General features: G+C 56.1%; 1 protein-coding gene across 1 annotated transcript in view; it reads left to right on the forward strand.

Annotated features, from left to right (window-relative positions):
• Positions 1-20,505, forward strand: part of HS6ST1 (heparan sulfate 6-O-sulfotransferase 1) — a 39,727-nt gene extending 19,222 nt beyond the window's left edge. Inside the window, exon 2 of the mRNA XM_031451182.2 lies at positions 17,286-20,505. Within this exon, the coding sequence (XP_031307042.2) occupies positions 17,286-17,994 (709 nt within the window). The 3' untranslated portion in view covers positions 17,995-20,505. The remainder of the gene's footprint in view (positions 1-17,285) is intronic.
• The last annotated feature ends 916 nt before the right edge of the window (positions 20,506-21,421 follow it).

Below are 21,421 nucleotides of genomic sequence, written 5' to 3' on the forward strand. Positions count from 1 at the left end.
ACCCGAGGGCCAGCTTATCCCCTGCAGGACAGCCCAGCCTCCGCTCAATGCCCATGGCCCAGGGAGCTCTGGCCTGTTCACGTAGTACCTTCCCCAACCCATACCCAGGGGTTCCCAGGCAGACTGTCAGCCCTCCCTGAGGACAGGATGCTAGACCCAGACCCTCTGGCATCCTCCCCTGCCCTCCCCCGTCACCAGGCGCGGGACCCCTGCTGCTGGGCCTTCCTGCCTGCTCTCCTGGGAAGCAGGTCCCTGAGCTCCTAGGAGCCGAACACTCTGTCTCCTTTAGTACATGCTGGATCCTGGGGTGTGTGTGTCCAGGATGACCTGGGCCTGGGCCCCCTGCTTCCTTGTCCACATGTGGCCTGGGTGTCCCTGCCTCGAGCTCCGGGCCTGAGTGTATGGTGCTGGAGGGGCCAGGAGCCCGTCCAGGCCGGTATCCCACCTGGTTTGGACTCCGCGGAAGGACGGGCCTGGGCAGCTGGGGACAGCCCCTCTCAGGTCTCACCCCTTTCCCCCAGGCTGGTCCCCGTGACGGTGCAAGGGCCTGGGGCTTGCCAGGCCCCGGCCCAGTGGCCTCCTGCCCCAGCTCTCCCTCCAGTCCTTCCCGCTCACTGCTGCCCCCGCTGCCTCCCCAAGGTGGCACCCTCCACCCCCAGACAGGCCCAGGCCCCTCTGCTGGGCATGCAGGGGCCTCCTCCTGGGCCAGACCATCTTCCCCACGGCCACCCAGGGGTCGGGGAGCATGGTGGGACTTCGCCCGGGTGGGCCCAGGGAAGTGTGTATGTTTGGCTGATCCTGAGCAGGGAGGGAGTTGGATGGAGGGAAGGGAGGGCCGAGAACCATCGATGGGGAGGTGTGTGCTCAGAGGAATCGCACCGCTGGGCCCCTCGGCCATGTCACATGCAATGTGAGCAGCCCCAGGGCCTCTGCGCTCAGGGCCCAGCAGGGCTGCTGGAAATTGTCCTGGCGGGGACCATCCCTCAGGGTCTGTCCAGAGGCCTCAGGATCCTGGCACCACCTCCGCTTCCTGAGCACACCTGTACCTCCCGCAGATGCAGACGGAGACAGGCCGGCTGATGTCAGGCAGCTAGGGCTGGTGCCAGGAAACGAGAAGCGGGCTTGGAGAGGCCCCACATTCTGGCCTCCGGAGACCCCGGATCACACGCCGGAGGCCCTTCCACTGAGCTCACTCGGAAGCGGGCACTGGCTGACGCATCTGCTGAGCTCATTTGGGGCCTGGAGCCCTCCCTGCCTGAGGCCCCAGCCCCGGGAGGCTCAGCGCAGGGAGGATGCAGCCTGGTGAGGCCACTGCTCATTAGGGTGCGTGGCGCCCCCAAACCTCTGGGACCCCCTGTCCTTTAACTGTGGGCGCTCCAGGCCCCAGCAACAGGCACTGGGTGTGCAAAGCAGCTCCCTCCCACAGCCAGGGTTCTGCAGGTGAATCCTCAGCCCTGGGCCTGCACACAGGCGCTCAGCAGACAGGTGGACAGACAGACTCCTTGTCATTTTAGCGCGAGAGCTGAGAGCAAGCATCTCTGCCCTGTTCCTTGTCTTGGAGGAAATGCATCGACTCTTCCCTACGAGGAAGGTTCTAGGTTCTTTTGGATACTTTATCTTTTAATCATGAATAATTAAATTTTAGCAAGTACTCCTTATGCATCTGTTGACATCGGTGACCTGTTGATGTGACGAATCTTGTATATGGACCTTCTGTGAGACCGTCCTCGTGTACCTGGGATACCCTGACTTGCTCGTAGTGTCATATACTGGCGTTTGATTTGATAAGATATTTGTTCTCAATTTTTTGCCTCTCTGTTGAGAATGAAAAGGGCTGTAATTTTTCTTTCCTCTCATATGTTTGTCTGATTTTGATACTAGGATTATGTTGACCTCGTGAAATGAGTTAGGGGTGGGACGGGCATACATTTCTTTAATGTTAATAGAAGAGTTTGCATAAAGTTGGATAGTCTGTTCTTTACTATTTGGTAGAGGTTTTCTTTGTAGGAATTGGTTCCTCCCACTTTTTATTTTGAAAAATGGCAGACCTACATAGTGGTTGAAATAGCAGTAGAACCTTAGCCCCTTCACCTGGACACATCGATCGTTAGCGTGCTATCATTTGGACACACGTCCCCTTGCGTGAGTGCTGGCTCTTGTCCTTGGCGTGTCCGTGTGTGTGTCTATATATGTGTCCATGTGTGTGGCCCTTTTTTGTTGCATTTTGTTTTGCTTCTTTTTTGGAAGAACTGTGTGAGAGCAGGCTGCAGGCCTTCCTTACTACTTGAAAACTTGTAGGGAGATTTTTAACTACTGTTTTGAATTTTTTAAGCTTCTGGGGCTACTTGTGATTTTCTGTTTGACTGATGGCTCCCTCCCTCCTCCCCTCCCTCCCTCCCTCCCTCTCTCTCTGTCTCTTGCGTGTTCTCCTGGTGCCCCTCCCCCCTGGCCCCCCTCTCCTTCCCTCATGGCTGGTCTGGGGGTCCCTGGGATGGCCTCCCTCGTGCAGAGGGCATGGTGTCTGTATCCTGCGGTGAGGAAACGGATGCTAGAGACGTTCCCTGGATTACCTGTCAGGGCTCCCAGCTCCTGCGTGGCCGAGCTCGGGGCAGGTGGGGAGACCCGTTCCCTGTGCTGACAGCAGCACAGTTCCATGGGCATCCTGTCCCAGCTCCTCCCGGAGACCCCGGCTCAGTTGGCAGACACACATGGGGTGTGGACAGCTCTGATAACCAGGAGACTCGCCGAGGACCTCCTGAGCCTCAGTTTGCCTGTCTGCAGAGGGTGTCTGACAAGTGTGCCCACCCGGAGGCTGTAGGGATAAAGCGAGTGAGTGCGGCCACCCTCACCCCCACCTCCAGCCACAGAAGCACTTGGTGGACGGGCCCCTAAAGTGGCCTGGGGGTTCCTGGTTCTGTAGGGGTCGGTTTCCCTGGCCCCAGGACCAGGACTGAGGGACACTGCTGGGTGACCACCCTCCCAGCCCATCGGGCGCTGCCGCTGTGGGAGAGCAGGGACCACGGGACAGGAGAAAGCGGACACTGCCCTTCATTTGGGCATCAGACGGTTTCTGTCGGCGGTGTGCTGTTTAGGCTCTGAATTTCTCTATCTGGGGAGAAATAGTTTCCTTTCAAAGAGTATGTGAGGCCATCACTCCCTGGCCCGCTCCACGCCTGTGTGGGGGGCATGTGGCAGCCCCCTACTCTGTTCAGAGGCTCTATGGGGCCACGAGTGCGATTCTCCTGGGAGGAGGGGTGTTGTGGGGCGTGGAGCCAGCCACCAGCTGTAGGGTCAGCAGGCTGAGCCTGGAGTGGGTACCAAGGATACCCCCAGTGGCCCTCAGACCAGCTCAGCCCTCCTGACCCTCAACAAGCAGATAACTGATGGCTTCGGAGACGTGTGCAGCCTCTGAAGGGGCCCCCCAGGCCTCTGACTCCAAATCTCCAGTGAGAAAATCAGGTTAGGTCAGGTGCATAAAAGGCCTTAAATCTTTTTGTCTGTGTGTTTGTTTTGTGACACATGCTTGGTTATCTCAAATTGGGAAAATACAAAAACATTAAAAGCAGAAGAAAAAGTTGCCCCGAGCGCCAGGCCCGGGGGCGGACCCACAGCGGGTGGTGTGTTGTGTTTCTACCTCCTCTTTCCTCTGTACCCCAGGGTGTATGTTTTCCAGAACAGGCATTGAGTGGTAACGTGAGCTTTGACTTGGTGCTTATGCACACAGGAAGTGTGCTCCTGTGTCATCGCAGAGTCCTCAGAAGGGCTGTCCCTGTCTCCGTGGAGTCACCAGGTGTAGGTTTCACACCATGTGCCCCTGAGCTCACTGTGGGCCCTGAGCTGTTGGTGACCTGGCAGGGACAGCGTGTGCAGAGCTATGTCGTGTTGAGGGGGCCTCTGTGCTCGGTCCCCATGTGGGGTGTGTCCCTGGCACAGAGACTCGAGGCTGGCGGTGCCACAGGTCCCTGCATCACCCTCCTTGGACCCCGACAGGTCTGCATTTACAGGCTGGGAGGACGTGGGGGCCGAGTTTGAGCCAAGGCCTGGGAGCAGGAGGAGTGAGCCCAAGAGCTCTTGGCCGAGACTCAAGTTGATGACAGGGGAGGGGAGGGGAGGCTCCAGAAGGGGGTCTCCAGCCAAGTCAGACAGCACCCAGCCCCACCCTGTCACCTTTTCTTCACCCCAAGGTGGGAGCATGTGTGTTCAGGTGGGGATGTCAGAAGCCAGAAGGCGCCGGATATACAGGCATGAGATGTGAACGGCAGCCCCACGGGGCCCTTGGGCCTGGGCTGGGGTCCCCTACCCCAAGCAGCACCCACTTAGCTGGACCACTGCCCGGGAGCAGCTGGCAGGAGCTTGGAGGGCAGAGGGAGTCCCACTTCCCTGCAAGGCCCCAGGCAGAGCACCGCTTTTGAAGCTGGGTGGAGAGTCCAGGGCTGGGGCCGACGCTAACCACGGTGGGTTTGGGGACAGCAGGAGTTCCCAGAAAGCCTCCAGTCCTTTGCTTCCTGGAGAGGGTGTCTCTGGAAAGGCGTGTGCTTGGGTAGGTAGAGGGTAACCCCAAGCCTGGCCTCAGCTGGGAGGACGCTGCCAACACGTCCTCCTGTGGCCCAGACCCGGGGCAGGGCTTCCAGAACCCCCGGCAGCCACAGCCACCTGCCCCTGGGACCCCCTTGCCACCCCCCAGCTAATCAGGGCAGCGCCTTGGCGTCTCTGCCGCAGAGCCGGGGGCGAGGTCGGCCGTGCTGTTTTCAGGGAACTTCGCTAACCTTGTTTATGAGTTGAGGGCAGATTTTCGTGCGCCCACATGGCTCTTAAGTGCTATCGGGGGAGGGGCGGGGCTGCTGAGGTATTTCCTGAGCCTCAGCTAGGGAGACTTGTGTCCCTTCATCGTCAGCAGCTTGGAATTCTGAAACAAGGACAGAAATTTCCTTTTTTCCAGCTGTTTGAGAACAGCGTACTTTCCTTGTTGAAACCACGACCCCTTTCTGTGCCTGCCCCCGACCCCCTCCCCTCCTCTGTGTCCTCAAGATCTCAGGTCAGATGTCACACCTCCGAGGCCAGGCCTGCCCTGACCCGGAATCAAGCATCTGATCACTTGGCACTCGCTCATCTGCGTCTTTCCGGGTCATGTCTCCAGCCAGTCCAGAAGCTGCAGGAGGGCAGGGCTGTAGCCGCCCTGCACACAGCAGGCGCAGCCGTGAAGGAGAAGGAGATCAGTCAGACTGGAGGGGACCGTGGAGTCCGGGACAGAGAGGGGAGGTCACCGAGCTCACACCCTCAACCCGCCTGGCTGTGAGTCCCTGACCGCTCTGCATCACTAGGCTGTGATGCTTTGACACATGCTCTTCCTCCTGATCCTCGCGGGAGCCGGGGAGGTGCAGAAAGTAGTAACCAAGGCTCAGAGAGGCCTGCGGCTCTCAGGCCACATGGTGGGGGTGGTGGCAGCTGGCAGAGCATGACCCGCCCCCTTTGTAAGGACACCTCAAATCAAAGTGACAGGGTGCAGAGCCAAGACCGCTCCCGCATCCTCACCCCACTCTCTCACCCCACGTTCTTAGGCTCCTTCCCGGGGCCGCTGTCTGGGACAGACAGTGCCCATGTCTCCATGCTGACCCCGGAAAAGGGGTGGGGACCCTAGCTCCCAGGACCGCCCCTCTGAGCCAGCACCGGGCAGGAATTGGCAGCCAGGGCCTCCCAGGTGGGTTGGGAGACAGTGTATGAACCTCAAGGCAGGAGTTTGCCTGGCAGGAGGTGTGCAGGCCGGGGATACCTGGGGAGGGGGCTTCTGTTGGGGGCTGGCTGGAAGGCCCCATCCCCAGGTCCCACACTCCGGAGTCAGACGACCCCCATCACCCTGGTGCGCTGCCCTTCCTGGGCCTGCTGGCACCCCCGTGCAGTTCTGACAGCCCCCTCCCGACAGCTGGTACGTACCAGCTCTCCCCTGCAAACCGTGTCCATCCCTCAGGACGTAACAGCCCTGGAAGCGGGGAAGTCACAGAGGCCTGCGTCTGGAGCTGGGGCCCAACCCCTCGTCCTCCGGCCATGCTCTCCGCCTTCGCCTCCGGGCGGGAGCTCCTGGTGGTGGCTTGGGCTTCTCGCTGGGAGGTGGGCTGTGAGGCAGGATGGGGAGCGCAGGGGGCAGAGCCGCTGAGGCACTGAGGTCGGGGCTCACAGCCGCCCGGCTCTCACCCCTGCCGTCCCTCCCACCTCGGCAGGGACACGCGAGCCCCAAGAGAGCCCAGCCCCTCTGCGTCCATCTAGCTTCGCAGTGGGATGAGAGTGCTGCTGGGACTCCCCCCAGCTGTGCCTGTGGTAGTGTCATCTGCCGTCTGCCAGCAGGAGGCGGGAGCTGGACGGGGCTGTGAGCAGAGGACAGCCTGTCCCTGAAGCCGGCCCAGTGTCCCAGCAGGGTGCTGCCTGCGGTGGGGAGGGGGAGACCAGGTCCGGGACTTCAGCTCTTCCCCGCCCGGGACAGTCGCCTGGGGAGCTGTTAGAATGGTCACAGCTGCCGGGTGAAGTGGTTCAGCTCAGGGCTGGTTCATCCTCACTGCAGGTCTGGCTGTTTTCCCTCTGAGCAGAACGCTGATTCTTAATTAAACTGTGCCTTGAAGGAAACGGATTATAGATTGTATTCATAGTTTAGTTAAAAATACCGCCACTCCTGACTGTTGTTTGGCAAGTGATCAGCAGGTGGCCGGGGCCAGCCTTGCAAGTGACATGTTTGTGTGCCTTCTCAGGGCTGTGGCTCAGCAGTTGGACAGTTCTCATCAGGCAATTACAGTTTGGTCCGAGGGGCCTGAGCTCCAGCCCTGGCACTGCCACCAGCCAGCTCTGTGACCAGGTTTGCTATGTAGCCTCTCTGGACCTGTTTCCTTATCTGCAGAATGAGGCCATTTCCTTCTTTCAGGGTATCTGAGTGTTCAGGATGAGCAGGGTAAAGATGGAAGCTTCACTAAATTAATTAATTCAGTTTTTACTGAGCCCCCTGATGCCCCAGGCCTCATCCCAGACCTGGCCGGCCTCACCCCCAGAGTTCACGCTCTGATCATACCTGGGTCCTTTGTGCATTGGCCCTGAGTAGCTGGATTAGGTTCAGAGACCTAGATAGGGTGGCAGTTTATTCCTCTCTCTTTGAAAAGGAGCCCAGTGTAGACAGGCCAGGCAGGTGGGACACCCATGGGAAGCACCAGGATCCCAGGCTCTTTCTCTTGTCCTACCATCCCAGAAAGCAAGGCTTTTGCCTCATGGTCCAAGATGACTGCTGGCGCTCTGCAGTCACACCCACATTCCAACCAGCAGGAAGAGAACAGGAGGGAGGGGTGTCTAGGGACATCCCATGGCCAGGTGTAGTCACACAGCCACACCTGGCTACAAAACACTTCCTGGGTTGCTTCCTCCTCTGAGACGTCCATGCTGTTTGCTCAGCCGTGGAGTCACCTGGGCCCATACTCCTATCGCTGGGCTCTTCCCGCTGTCTAAGGATTCAGCTCAGTGGGTGACCCAGGGAGGCCCTCCCCACTTTGCTGGAGATGCGCAGGGCAGAGAGCAGAGTCGTGAGGCCAGCTGGATGCCAGCCTGCGGGAGTCCACAGTGTGTGTCCCCCCTGGAGAAGGACCGCAGGGCCCCTGTGCCTGGTGACCTTGGGCCGTCATTCTACTCGCCACCCCTCTAGCTGGGACGATCTGTGAGGGGCCTGCGCCAGAACCCAGAGCTTCCATTCCGGTTCTGCCAAGGATTGTTGCAGCTTTAGGCTCTGCCCGCTGTGGGTGTCCCAGGCCCAGGGGCCCTGGGAGGAACACAGGCACTGGCCTGTCTGCGCGCACCTGGTGCCTGACCTCTGGTGCTGTGGGGCTGCTCTCCTGACCAGGTATTTTTGGAAGCAGAGTCTGTTCATCGACAAAAATAACGGCTGTGAGTTCACAGCTGCTGTGCGGACATGTTGCCCAGGAGGGACGGCCTTAGGCCAGCGTTTCCTAACTGCATCTGGAGACAGCTCTCCTGCCCGCTGCTGCCAGCTCAGCGCTCCGTGATCTGGGCTGCCCAGAAGGTACCTGGGAGGGCGCTGGGCTCCTGGGCTGAGCGCTGGGTCTGGGGCAGGGAGGTGAGGGCGGCCCGCAGAGACGCTGCCCATCCAGTCAGGTGCTGGTTCCCTCTTGTACTCCCGGGGTGGTCTGTCTTCCCACCCAAGCTGCTCGGAGCCAGGCCCTGCCCCAGGGAACTGTGCCTGCAGCCCCTCCCTGTGACAGGAAGGCACTCATCTGCTCCCACCTCACCCTGGGAATCAGCGCTAAAACCAGGCTTGCATTTTCCCTGAGGCACCAAATCCCTCATCTGGATTCTGTGCTGCGTTGTTTTACTGCGTGAACTGCACTCCCCAGAGCTGGCCTGACCCTCATGCAGCACTTACCCAGGCTAGCGGACCATCGGGGACAGCCCGAGGTTGGCCAACGGGGGTCATAACCTAGGCGGTTCACGCCATGACCCCCTGAAGGCTGTCATTTTCTTCCTGTGCGGGGGACCCAGGCCTTGTGGGGGAACCAGCTTCCCTGCCCTGGGATGCCCATGGGCCCTGGGATGGGACGGTCATCAGGGTGGGCTTCCGGGGGCCGGAATGCACAGTCTGTCCATCCACCTGAGCGCTCCTATGGCTGTCTCTCCCCGGGTCCTCCTCAGAAATTCCAGATGCCTCTCAGGTTGATTTAAAAAAAAAAAAAAACCTAACCATCTGTACCTTGGCATCATGGTGAGACCTTTGTCCTCATGAAGGGGGACTGCAGTACATAGTTGGGGCAGAAGGGAGTTAAGAAACCCCTCACAGAGCTTGCCTGGCCACTCTGGGCCCCCAAAGTTCATCAGGGGGCAGTGAAGTGATGTGGCAGTGAAGGCAGTACCGCCACGGCATTAATTTTTTTTTCAGTGACTGTATGTCAAGTAATACAAGAGTGTTTCTTTAAAAAAAAAAAAAAAGCTGTCATTCTAATTCTACGTTAACAGCATCGTAACCCACAGTTAGGGTGCTTACAGCTCTGCTATCACTGATAGGAAAATCTACCTTGGTGTCTGAGTTTGTTCCTGCAACTTAGACCCTTGTTTACAAAACCCCTGCCCTTGGAGCCTGCAGCCCAGGAGGGGAGAGGAGGGGGTGGCATCCCCAGCTGGCGTTTTATCATAGAGGTCACATGCACACGAAGCTGGCCCTTTCTGATGGCCTGTTTGCACCCCAGCACCCCATCCCAGGCAGCAGCAATGTTTTCTAACCTTTATTCCTGTGTCTCAGTTATTGAAGTCCCGTGTGCTCACTGCAGACAATACAGAAGTATATAAATAAGGATTTCTGGTCAAGGTGGCAGAGTGGTAGGACCACGAGCTCGCCTCTCCTCGCGTCTACAACAAAGCCACAAACAACCATTGGGGAAAAAAAGACTGGAACCTAGCGACGAAGATCATCTTCAACTGGAAACATAGAGGGAACCACAGCAGGACGGTAGGAGGGGCGTGCTCGCAATATCATCAGACCCCATACCCCTCAGGTGGGCGACCCACAGCTGAAAAATAATTAAGTCGCAGAGGCCCTCCAACAGGAGGAGAGTTCTGAGCCCCACATCAAGTTCCCCAGTCCGGGGTTCTGGCATTGGAAAGAGGAGGAGACCCCAGGACACCTGGTTTTGAAGGCCAGCAGGGCTTAGCTCCAGGAGCCCCACAGGACTGGGGGGAAAGATACTTCACTCTCTTGTGAAGCGTACACAGAATCCCTCTCGCAGGCACCAGGTCCAAGGGCAGAGGCGTGATTTCATAGGAACCTGGGCCAGACCTGCCTCCAGGTTTTGAAGGGTCTCCTTGGGACATAGGGGACACTGCGGCTCACCCTGGGGACATAAAAGCTGGTGGAGGACATTCAGGAGTGTTCATCTACGTGAACTTTCCTGGAGGCTGACATCTTGATTGGATCGTTAGCACCAAGACTGAGCCCCACCCAACAGCCTGCGGGGAAGCCTCAGGCCAAACAACACACAGGGTGGGAACACAGCCCCACCCATCAGCAAACTTCCTAAGCCACAAAGGCCTCTAGACACAGCCCTACCCACCAGAGGTCCAGGACCAAGCTTCACCCAGCAGTGGGCAGGCACCAGCTCCTCCTGCCAGGAAACCTGCATAAGCCTCTAATCTAGCCCCATCCACCAGGGGGCAGATACCACAAATAAAAAAACAATCCCAACACCCATGGAAGGAATCCACAAACACAGGCCAGACTCTACTCTGGGACCAGCTGGACCCTGGACCTTGGGTGACAAGGGAGGAGTGCAATGCTGGGACGCATAGGACGTCTCCCACAGAGGGCCAGTTCTCCAAGATCGAGAAACATAACTAACCTACCTAAAAACACAAACAGAAAGAGACAATATGAGGCAGCAGAGGAATATCTCCCAGGTCAAGGCACAAGATAAAATCCCAGAAGAAGAAATAAGCAATGAGGAAATAGGTAATTTATCCAAGAAGGAGTTTAAAGTAATGATGGCAAAGATGTTCAGAGAACTCAAGATGAATATAGATACACAGAGTGAAGTTTTTAACAAATTGGAAAATACAAAGAATACCGAAACAGTTTAATAAAATCACTGAAATGAATAACATGAGAAGGAACCAAGAATAGACTAAATGAGGCAGAAGAACAAACAGATCAGTGAGCTAGAAGACAGATTAGTGGAAATCACTATTGCAGAACAGAAAAAAGAAAAAAGAATGAAATGAAAAGAAATGAGGATAGTTTAAGAGAACTCTGGGACAACATGAAGCACACTAATATTCACATTATTGGGGTCCCAGAAAGAGAAGAGAGAGAAAAGACCTGAGAAAATTTTTGGAGTGATAATAACCAAAAATTTTCCTAACTTGGGAAAGGAAACAGTCACCCAAGTCCTGGAAGCACAGTGAGTACCACACAGGATCAACCCAAAGAGGAACACACCAAGGCACATAGTGATCAGATTGACAAAAATTAAGGATATGGAGAAAATATTAAAGTCAGCAAGAGAAAAGCAACAAATAACATACAAGGGAACTCCCATAAGGTTATCAGCTGATTTTTCAGCAGAAACTCTACAGGCCGGAAGGGAGTGGCACGATATATTTAAAGTGATGAAACGGGGAAACTTAAAACCAAGGATACTCTATCCAGCAAGGCTCTTGTTCAGACTTGACAGAGAAATCAAAAGCTTCACAGATAAACAAAAGCTAAAAGAATTCAGCACCACCAAGCCAGCTTTACAACAATGTTTAAAGGAACTTCTCTAGTCATCAAACCATAAGAAAAGAGAACAAAAAGAAGAGGAAAAAGGAAAAAGACCTACAAAAGATTGCTGTGGCAATTCAGGGTCTTTTTTGGTTCCATATAAATTTTGGAATTGTTTGTTCTAGTTCTGTGAGAAGTGTGAGTATTTTGACAGGTGTTGCATTGGGTCTGTAGATTGCTTTGGGTAGTGTGGCCATTTTGATAATGTTGATTCTTCCAGTCCAAGAACACAAGGTATCTTTCCATTTCTTTGTATCATCTTCAATTTCCTTCATCAGTGTTTTACAGTTTTCAGAGTATAGGTAACCTCCTTGGTTAAGTTTATTTCTAGGTATTTTGCTGTTTTTGATGCAATGGAAATGTTTATGCCAGTTAGAAAATTCAGATTTTTGAAGTTAAAAAAAAAAAAGTGGACTATAAATGGCAAAATATCCTTCTTTTTTATGGGTGACTTGTATTCCATTACATATATGGTGCATCTTCTTTATCCACTCATCTGTTGATGTGCACTTATGATGCTTCCATATCTTGGCAATTATAATATAAATGTTAATAGCAGGGTGTGTGTATCTTTTTGAATTAATGTTTTTGTTTTTCTCGGATATATGCCCAGGAGTGGAACTGCTGGGCCATATGGTGGTTCTACTTTTAGGTTTTTGATAAACCTCTGTATTGTTTTCCATAGTGGCTGCACCAATTTACATTCCCACCAACAGTATCCAAGGGTTCCCTTTTCTCCACATCCTTGCCAACATTTGTTATTTGTGTCCTTCTTGATGGTGGCCATTCTTACAGGTGTGAGATGATACCTCATCGTGGTTTTGATTTGCACTTTCCTTGATATTAACAATGGTGAATATCCTTTCATGTTCCTGTTGGCCATCTGCATTTCCTCTTTTGGAGGGATATGTGTTCATATGCTTGCTTGCTTTATAATTGAAGTACAGTTGAGGGGAGGGGCTGTTGTGCTTCGGGTGCTGGCTCTGGCCTCTGCCAGTCCAGTGTCCCCATCATTGGTTAAGTGTGGGAGATGCAGTGTCGACCTCCCAGTCGGGACTGTGGGCTCCCACTTGCCTGATGCCCACAGGACGGGGCAGGAGAGAGAGGGGTTCTCTCCCCACCCCAGCCTTACCGCAGGGCAGGCCCTCCAGCTCCTGCCACTCAGTCACCTCGCAGCTGCCACCTTCCAAGGAAGGAACGCAGGGCTGCACCTTCCAGAGTTTTCCCAGAGGCCACCTGCGTGTCTGTCATCGACAGAGCCCGGCTCCCATGCCCCTGGTCCCCCAAGAACTCAGACGCTTACAACTGCAGAGCCAGCCACTCCCTGACAGCAGTGTTTGCACCAGGAGCAAAGCGCAGCACTTGTCCACTAGGGTCTCACGTGATTGTGGGGTGCACTAAAGCTGTGCACACGTAAGTGTCAGGACAGCCAAGGTCGCAGACAGCATTAAACCGAGCGTAAGGAGACACGGGTAGCACGATCCGGGCAGTACATCACGTGGGCTGTCGGGAGTGGTTGTAGCCCGTGTGGGCTGGAATTATTTCACAGCAGGAAGTTTCATTGAAGTCAGATGTTTTCTCTTTGAAATCCGTGTGAATTTTGCGCTCCCACTGCCATGTCCCATCCAAGAGCGTTTTCCTGTGAAATGGACCAGACCCTTTTCCGCCTGGCCCTGCCCACCTCAAGCCTGCACTGCCCCCTCTCAAGTCATGAAACTGTGTGTCCCTCTGTCTCTGGGATGCCTTCCTGCCCTGTTGGTGAGTGGTGCTGCTTGTCACCTCCTGGCTTCCTTGGTCCCATGCCATGCCGCACCTTGCTGCTGCACCCAGACGTGCAGGGCGCTGCCCGGAGGGTATTGTGGTTCTCCAGCCAAAGGACAGCCCCAGCTGGCCCAGGAGTCTGGCCACCCTCACAGTCCCACAGGGGTCCTCCCCTCCTCCCTGGACCCTCTCCCTCCCTTCATCAGCACGTGGAGGGTGAGGGAAGGGCTATGGACCCCTGGAGTTGGTGGGCACAGCGGTGGGAGGGGGCGTTGGTGGCAAAGGTTGGGGGGGGGACCTGTGCTCTATGGGGAACTGAGGCTCCTGGTTTGGCAAGAATGCTGGTTCCTCTGCAAGGCCAGCTGGGGCCCCACAGGTGGCCCTTGGGAATTGTGGTTTTAAATTTTTTTTTATCACAAAGTGTTGGGAACATACGAAAAAACTTGTATGATGTGCATAAGAAACAGCGCAAAAGTAAACACCTGCACCCTCACCACCTGCCTTAAGCAGGAGGATGTGGTCATTGCCACCGAAACGTCACCTCCTCACCTTTTTCTTTTTAATAGTTTCAATCTATATGTTTGAACCACTGAATAGTATTCTTTTTGGTTTTATTGTTGGAAACTTGGCCCACAGTGTCATCATACTCTATTAAATTTTCTTAATTTGCTTTTTTTCCTGCAACACGTGACTTACCACGTTTACCCGGGTTGATGTGGGCAGCTGTAGTTGGTTCATTTTTGTTGCCGAGCAGTGGGCCGTGGGAAGAATATACCATTTGCGTACACACGCCCGCGGGGTGGATGTCTGGGGCGGTCCCCGGCGGTGTGCTGGGGATGGCCTTGTCCATGTTTCCTGGGCCACGTGGACAAGGCTTCCCTGAGATGTGTGTCCAGGAGAGGCCTCGAGGTGTGTGTGCCTTCAGGCTCCCCGTGAAGACACTCCCTGACTGTGCCCAGCCCACATCCTGGAAGGAGTGGTCAGAAGTTGCCATCGCCCCACTTCTGTCCTGCTGCTCACTCCCGTGGGCATCACGTTGTGCTGAACGTGTCATTTTCTCAGTGACTAATGAAGGGGAGTGTCTCTCCATGTGTTTTTTTAGCCGGTTTCCTCATTGTTTCCTTTTTTTTTTCAATAATCCACATGCTTAATGACAAATAGCTCCAAGGGAGTTATGATGAAACCCAACAGATCTATTTTGCTTCTCCAATCTCTACAAAGAACTTCCTGCACCTCTTTTCAATAGTCGTCCTGTACTTACCTCCATATTCCTAAATAAGGCATAGAGCTATTTCCTGGTTGATTGATTAAAGCATTATCTGTGTGCTCTCTGTTTTGATAGACGAAATGTTCTCACCCTTCTCCACACCCCATCCATCCTCTGAGTAGCATTAAAGCTCAAGTTTTTATTAAATCAGTGATCACTGTGTACATTATGCTGTTTCTAAAACAAGTGTTTTCTTCTGAGCCTAGTAGTGTGCTTCATTTCTTCTTTCTGTAACTTTTTGTTTTTCTTGGAGTTAACAGTTGCCCTTGGTTTTACTTGCTTTGTCTTCTGTCTTCATAGACTTATTTTTTTCCAAATGATTCCAAAGATCCGCCATGTACCTACCATTCATTCCTCTTTTTTTTTTTTTTCCACACGAGTGCTCTGTTGTGTTGGGTAATCCACACAGACAGGACAGGGTCCACATTCCTTTTTTTGGAAAAGGCCCAGCAGGATGCACAGTGAGTATCCTAGGTCTCTCCTGGGCTGGAACCCCTGTCTCCCACGCTTTTTTATATTCCATTTACTGGTTGCGATACATAATCTAGGATCTCCCTAAAGCAGGATTCACAGAAAACAGATTTCCCAAGCCCTCACATGTCTGAAAAAGTGTCTGCTTTCCCCTCGCACCTGGCTGACAGCTTGGCTGGTTATGAGATCAGCATTTCAAAGCCATTGCTCCATTAAGTCTTAACACGTGGTGTTCCATAGAGAAGTTGAGTCATTCCAACAACCGACCTTCTTTACATATTCCAGTTTTCTGTGCACCTGCTTCGTGGGTCACCTCTCTTACCCTGGGTCTGGTCTCCACTTTCGTCTACTGGGCAGTGGGTGAGCCATTTCACCCAAAACGAATTATAGATTCCCCTCCTCACTGTTTCTTTAATCATCTCCTCCCCCATGTCCCCTCTCCCCTCCTGCTGGAAGCCTGGAGGGCAGGCGGATAGGGGGTGGGGCGAGGGCAGGACACGGACTGGCCAGGCACAGCAGGGGGCCCAGCATGTGCAGTGGCCCGCACGCAGCACAGCACAAGTACACGTGTTTCTAGGTGTGTCCCTGTGTCCGTTGCTCTGTCTGCCCATCTGTCATGGCCTCTTCAGAAGCAGTGTCCTGGTCAGGGTTTATAAATGTCTTAAACTAAGACTCTAGAAAGCTGGCCCCAGGGATGGACTGACCTCCTCGTCCTGGCCACGTTTAAGGGCTTCTCACCTGCCCACACCCACCAAACCAAGCGGAGAGGAGCCTGGCTGCCCCTCCTCCCCCAACTCCAGCACTGAAGCCACTTGGGGCCTCCAGGCAGCTGCTTAAATTCTTCCCCTGGGGGCTGAAGGTGCTATGGGAGGGGTCCGCCCTGAGGCTCCCTCTGCCTTGTCCCCTGCTTAATGCACACACAGGAGTCAGCTCCCGCCTGCCTCCTTCCCTACCCTAGGGTGAGCGGAGAGGTCAGTGTGAAGTCACCGCTGTGACAGAGGCCCAGGAGGGAGTGTGTCTGCAGCAAGAGGCCTCCCTGGGAGGCAGTACTGGCCAAGGTCTAGAGTATGAGTCAGAGTCAGCCAGTGAAGCAGTGAGGGGTACACAGCTCATGCAAAGGCCCTGGGGTGTCTCCTGCAGGAGCCAGCAAGTGGGCCAGGAGGAGGTCCTGGTGGGAGTGTCAGGTTCGGGCTGCAGGGCTGCCCTGCTGGAGGACTGGCACAGGAGCTGTCTGCAGAGGCTGAGAGCAAGTGGTCAGTGTCTGGGCGGGGGCGGGGCACGTGGGGGGCTGCTTCTAGAGCTCGCGAGGCCTGAGGCAGAGAGCAGACAGGAGAATTCAGGCTTCGGGGAGGGGTCAGGGGTCGGGATGCCCTTCCTGCTCTCTGCTCCCTGCTGACTCCCTCCCCAGCCCTCTCCCCAGTCTGCCATTCCCGTGGTTTCTGGATGTGGCCCCTGAAGCTGGGGTGACCTCCAGTGGTACCCCGCCACCTTTGCCCTTGCTGGTTAACATGCCCATACCTCAGGCCCTCCCACCCCAGAAATGTGGTCAAATCAGGGCACGGCCAGCAGACCCTGCCGGGTGTCTTGTGCCTCAGGGTAGTGGGGAGGGGGGCGCTCTTATTGGGCCTCAGTAAGAAAGGGGAAGTGTGGGTGCAGCTTCTATGTTGCCATCTGGGTAGGTCTGGGGAGGGTCCCTCTGGAGTAGTGTGTGGGGCCCAGCTTTTGAGAACATTCTAGACTGCCCACCCCAGCAGTTCTCCTTGGCCTGAGACCTGCCCCACGCTGTACCGGCAGCCACTTTGCCAGCCCTGGAGAGGGCCTCCGAGGAGGGCTGCAAACCCTGCTGGGGCGACCCACACATGTCCCAGGCTTGTGAGGGGAACACCCAGCACCAGGGCCAATCATTACTGCACGAATCATCCTAGGGGCCTGTCACCCAGAGGATGGGGGAGAAGGGGCGGAGCCTTCCCTGAGTCTAGTCTCCCATGGTCCAGATGCCCCTTCCTTACAGTGCAGGGAGGTGGCGTCTTGGGAATAGTTCCTGGGAGGTGGTATAAATTACGAGTTACGGCTCACCCGGGGCTCCTGGGCTGGGTGGTCTGGTGCCCCACCGCCACAGGACCTCTGCAGAAGCTGGGGTGGAGTGAACCTGGTGGGAGGCCCTGACCAGGCCTGCTGTGCAGTCTTCAGCCTGGGACTGGGTGGCACCAAGCCGGCCACTGTGCACAGCTCTGTAAACTGCTGGTTGCAGGTGGCGTGGGCCCTGGGGCCACCCTCCTCCATCCAGCTGCAGGGCAAAGTCAGGTTGTCCCTCCCAAGGAAAAAGCGGGCAGGAGGGCAGGCCTGGGGCTCAAGAGAAGGCCCTGGAGGAGACCCTGGGCCCAGGTTCGGTGTTCAGACTCCGGGCTGCAGCCTCCTCCCTCCTTTGCCCAGAAACGGCTCCTGCGTGTCCCACACCTGGTGCCCTGGCCTCACCCCCTTCCCGTCTCGTTGCAGGAAATTCTACTACATCACGCTGCTGCGCGACCCCGTGTCCCGCTACCTGAGCGAGTGGCGGCATGTGCAGCGGGGGGCCACGTGGAAGACGTCGCTGCACATGTGTGACGGGCGCACGCCGACGCCGGAGGAGCTGCCGCCCTGCTACGAGGGCACGGACTGGTCAGGCTGCACGCTGCAGGAGTTCATGGACTGCCCCTACAACCTGGCCAACAACCGCCAGGTGCGCATGCTGGCCGACCTGAGCCTGGTGGGCTGCTACAACCTGTCCTTCATCCCCGAGGGCAAGCGGGCACAGCTGCTGCTGGACAGCGCCAAGAAGAACCTGCGCGGCATGGCCTTCTTCGGCCTGACCGAGTTCCAGCGCAAGACGCAGTACCTGTTCGAGCGGACGTTCAACCTCAAGTTCATCCGGCCCTTCATGCAGTACAACAGTACGCGGGCGGGCGGCGTGGAGGTGGGCGAGGACACCATCCGGCGCATCGAGGAGCTCAACGACCTGGACATGCAGCTCTACGACTACGCGCGGGACCTCTTCCAGCAGCGCTACCAGTACAAGCGGCAGCTGGAGCGCCGGCAGCAGCGCCTCCGGAGCCGCGAGGAGCGCCTGCTGCACCGGGCCAAGGAGGCGCCGCCAAGGGGGGACGTCGAGGAGCCGGGCCGCGTGCCCACCGAGGACTACATGAGCCACATCATCGAGAAGTGGTAGTGGCAGCCGGCGGGGCGGGGTGGGGGGCCCGGGACAGGACGGACGGACAGGCTGACACATGCGGCCCCCAGAACTCCAGAAAGAGAGCCCTCATCCGCTCATCTGAGCCAAGTCGGGGGAGTTGCGGGGGTGGGCTCCTCCTGCCCTCCCAGGCCGGGGTCTGAGAAGTCAGCCCGGGAGCCTCCTGGGTCCGAGGGATGCGTGCTTGCTGGATGGCCTGCCCGGGTTGGGGGCAGATATGTCCCCGCCCTCCCAGCCCCCACCTCACTATCACGACAGCCGCAGGTTTGAAGATGAGGAAAGGCCAGCTCAGTGGAGAGCAGACCCGCCAGGCCAGGAGCGTGATTCTGCCCGCGCTCTCCCCAGGCTCAGGCCACCCAAAGCCTCTCAGCCTCTGGGGACCCCCTGGCCCCAGTGCCTGCGTGCAGCCCCCTCCCTGGGGACACAGGCAGCCTGAATGGAACTCCCAGCTCGCCCACCCCTTCTGAAGCCAAGAAAACTAGTCCAGCCCCTGGAAAGCCCACTTTCCTCTCTGGCCCAAGGTCAAAAACCACAGTCCGGCTTCATGCTTTGGGTCGGGAGATCAAAGCACATCCCCTGGTGTGCCCCCCCCCATTTTCCACAGTCTACAGACTGAGGGGATATGGGGAGACAGGCCCCAAACTGCACTTCCACGGGCAGAGAGCATCCCACAGTGGGAAGTCCATGGTGAGGATGCAGCTGCCTGTGTCCAAGCAGTCCCCCCAGCTGACCTTTGGGGTAACCACCCAGCCAGACCAGCTCAGACAGGGAGAGGGGTGGAAACCTGGAGCTCTCCCTGCCCCAGCCTCCTTTCTGACCCTCTGGGCCTTGTTAGTGGACTGGCCACAGCCCCACGACTCCATGAGTGAAGTTCCATCAAGCATGCATTGGCAGGAACACTGCAGACCATAGCCACTGCCCATGAGCCATATTTTGGGGCCATGGTGGCTCATGACGGCCAGGAAAGAGTACTCGGGCTTCCAGATTCTCAGCTTGGGTTGGAAAAAACAGCTCTGGGTGGCTCCCTAGTATCCAGATGCACAGCCCAGCACCCCGGGCTTCCCCATGTTTCCCTGCACCCCCGCCCCTGCCAGCTGCTCGGGCCTGTTCCCAGCAGCCCTGCAGATTGGAGAAGCCATGTTCAGTTGATTGTAGAACTCTCCCCACACCCATCCCCCATGTGCTCAAAGAGGTCAGGCCAGCACTTCTTCCGGACGTGCCCTCCCCGCATGAGACCCGAGCTTTGGGGGCTGAATGTGAGCCCCACCCGAGGGGGACGGGCACCCTGTCTCTCCAGGAGGAGCCTGTGTGCCCCCAGGCTGCCGCCTGACTCAAGGAGGGCAGATCCTGCCCGGGTTCCCCACCCCAGGTGCTCGCCTATGGAGCGAAGAGGTGGGAGCATAGAACCTTGCACAGCGCAGGATGCGCTCAGGTGTGGTCCAGTGAGGGGCTACCCGGAAAGCAGCGGCTTGAGTCCTTGCTGGTCTGGCATAAGGGCCCCCTTTCAGCTTCCTACCCTGGCCACGTCATCTTGCAGTCCAAGGGCAAGTGGTCAGCCGGCTGGGGTGGGCCCCATGCCAGCCCAGCCCAGGACCGCCTCCGGAGGGGACGTTATGCTGAGGAGGTGAGCGCTCAGGCGATTCAGTGGCTCTTGTAGAGGAATGCAAAGGTCAGCGTGGGGGTCTGCTCTGGTACTTGGGGGTGGGCCGTGCTCAGGAGAGCCCTTGGGGTCTTGCTGTGGCCCCCTGTCAGGCAGAAGGCTCAGCCCTGTCCTGCCTGAGCCCCTGGGCACCCGTCTGGTGGCCTGGCTCCTGCAACCCTCGTCAGGGTGGGCTCCTGCGTGTGCAGGCCTGAGCGCACGATCTGTTCTGTACATAATGGAATGTTTAACTTATGGCCCGTTGTCCCAAGTCACACGGATACATGGCCTCACGGTTTCTCTGCTGCCCCTGGAAGGAGGTCCCGGCTCTGCCAGCACCCGGGTCCACCTTGGTGCCAGGGACCGTGCCCCTCAGCTGCTGGGGTCTCCCGTCCAGCACTGCCCGCCCAGGCTGCCTGCTTTGCGGGGAAGGCTCCTTGTGCCCGCAGCATCTTCTAGGCCGCAGGCTGGGGCTCCAGGGAAGGGGTAACCCCCTACGATGGGCTCTTCCCAAAGCTGAGGGACAGAAGTAAACACAAAGTGAGGGAACAGCCCCCCACATGCGCCATCCTGCACCATCCTCTCCCGGAGGAGGACCCGGGGCCGGCAGAACTGTCCAAGCAACGAGTCTGTGAACTTTTTGGGAACTGGAAGGGTTTAACTTGAACCCAGGAGCGTTTAAAGCTTTATTTATTTATAGCTTCTTATTAAAAAAAAAAAAGTGTTGAGAAGAAACCTTTGGTTACTCAAAAACGAGTCAATGATGGAAAAACCAAGTCATAATCACTTAATTGTTTTTGTCTAGGTCAAGAAGGAATGTTAGCAGATGAAATAAACCCTGAAAAGGAGCACTGGTGTGCGTGGTCTGTGCCCACACAGCAGCCTGCCCAGGGTGGCGCCGTCCCAGTTCGATTTTTCCCAGTGAGCATCTGAGATACGGCAGTCAACACTGGAGCAGACAGGTGGCCCTCAGGGACAGGCAGCGCAGTGAGAGACGAGGGCGCACAGGGTGTCACTGATGCTTTGTGAAAGTGAGATCTGACCATCAGCACCGCAGGGAATCGCCTCTTAATCATTCATCATGTATTAACCATCTTTCATTGAAAAGTCAGGCGCTCTCTTTCTAAGTGACCCTCTGCCGCTCAACTCTTAATTTTGAAAGATTGTGAATGACAAGTTGAGAGACTAGTTCACGGACACCAGCAAACCCCTAGCCTAGATTTACCAGGATTCACAGTGCGTCTCGTTTTGTTATCCTGCGCTTCACTGGCTTTCTGTCTCTGTACACACACATCCCACACGTCATACACACGGGGACACGCACACGTTTTTTGGAAACATTTGAAGATAAGTTGCAGTCCCCAGAATACTTCTAAACAGTTCAGCGTGTACCTCCTAAGGATAACATTCTGCCCCCAAAATACACCATTATCATATCCCTGAAATATAACTTAAATACAAAAATACTAGCTGATGTCCAGTCCACCTCCAGGTTTTCCAGCTGTCCCCACGATGTCTGCCGAACACTACTGTGACCCACACAGGGCTCAGCTGTCACGCCTGTCCCATGTCCTTCCACTGGGCAGAGGCACCCTCTCTCTTCCTGCATCTTTCTTAGCATTGACATTTGAACATCGGCTAGTTGTCCCTTAAAGGTCTGCATGTGTCCGCTTTCTCATGACCGGATTCAGTTAAACGTTTTGGGCACAAATGCTGCACAGGTGAGTTGGTTCCCTGGCTGCTCGTGGAGTTTCATTCTCTGTCCCA

The sequence above is a fragment of the Camelus dromedarius genome, chromosome 4 (genome assembly GCF_036321535.1).
Source record: "Camelus dromedarius isolate mCamDro1 chromosome 4, mCamDro1.pat, whole genome shotgun sequence".
NCBI lineage: Eukaryota > Metazoa > Chordata > Mammalia > Artiodactyla > Camelidae > Camelus > Camelus dromedarius.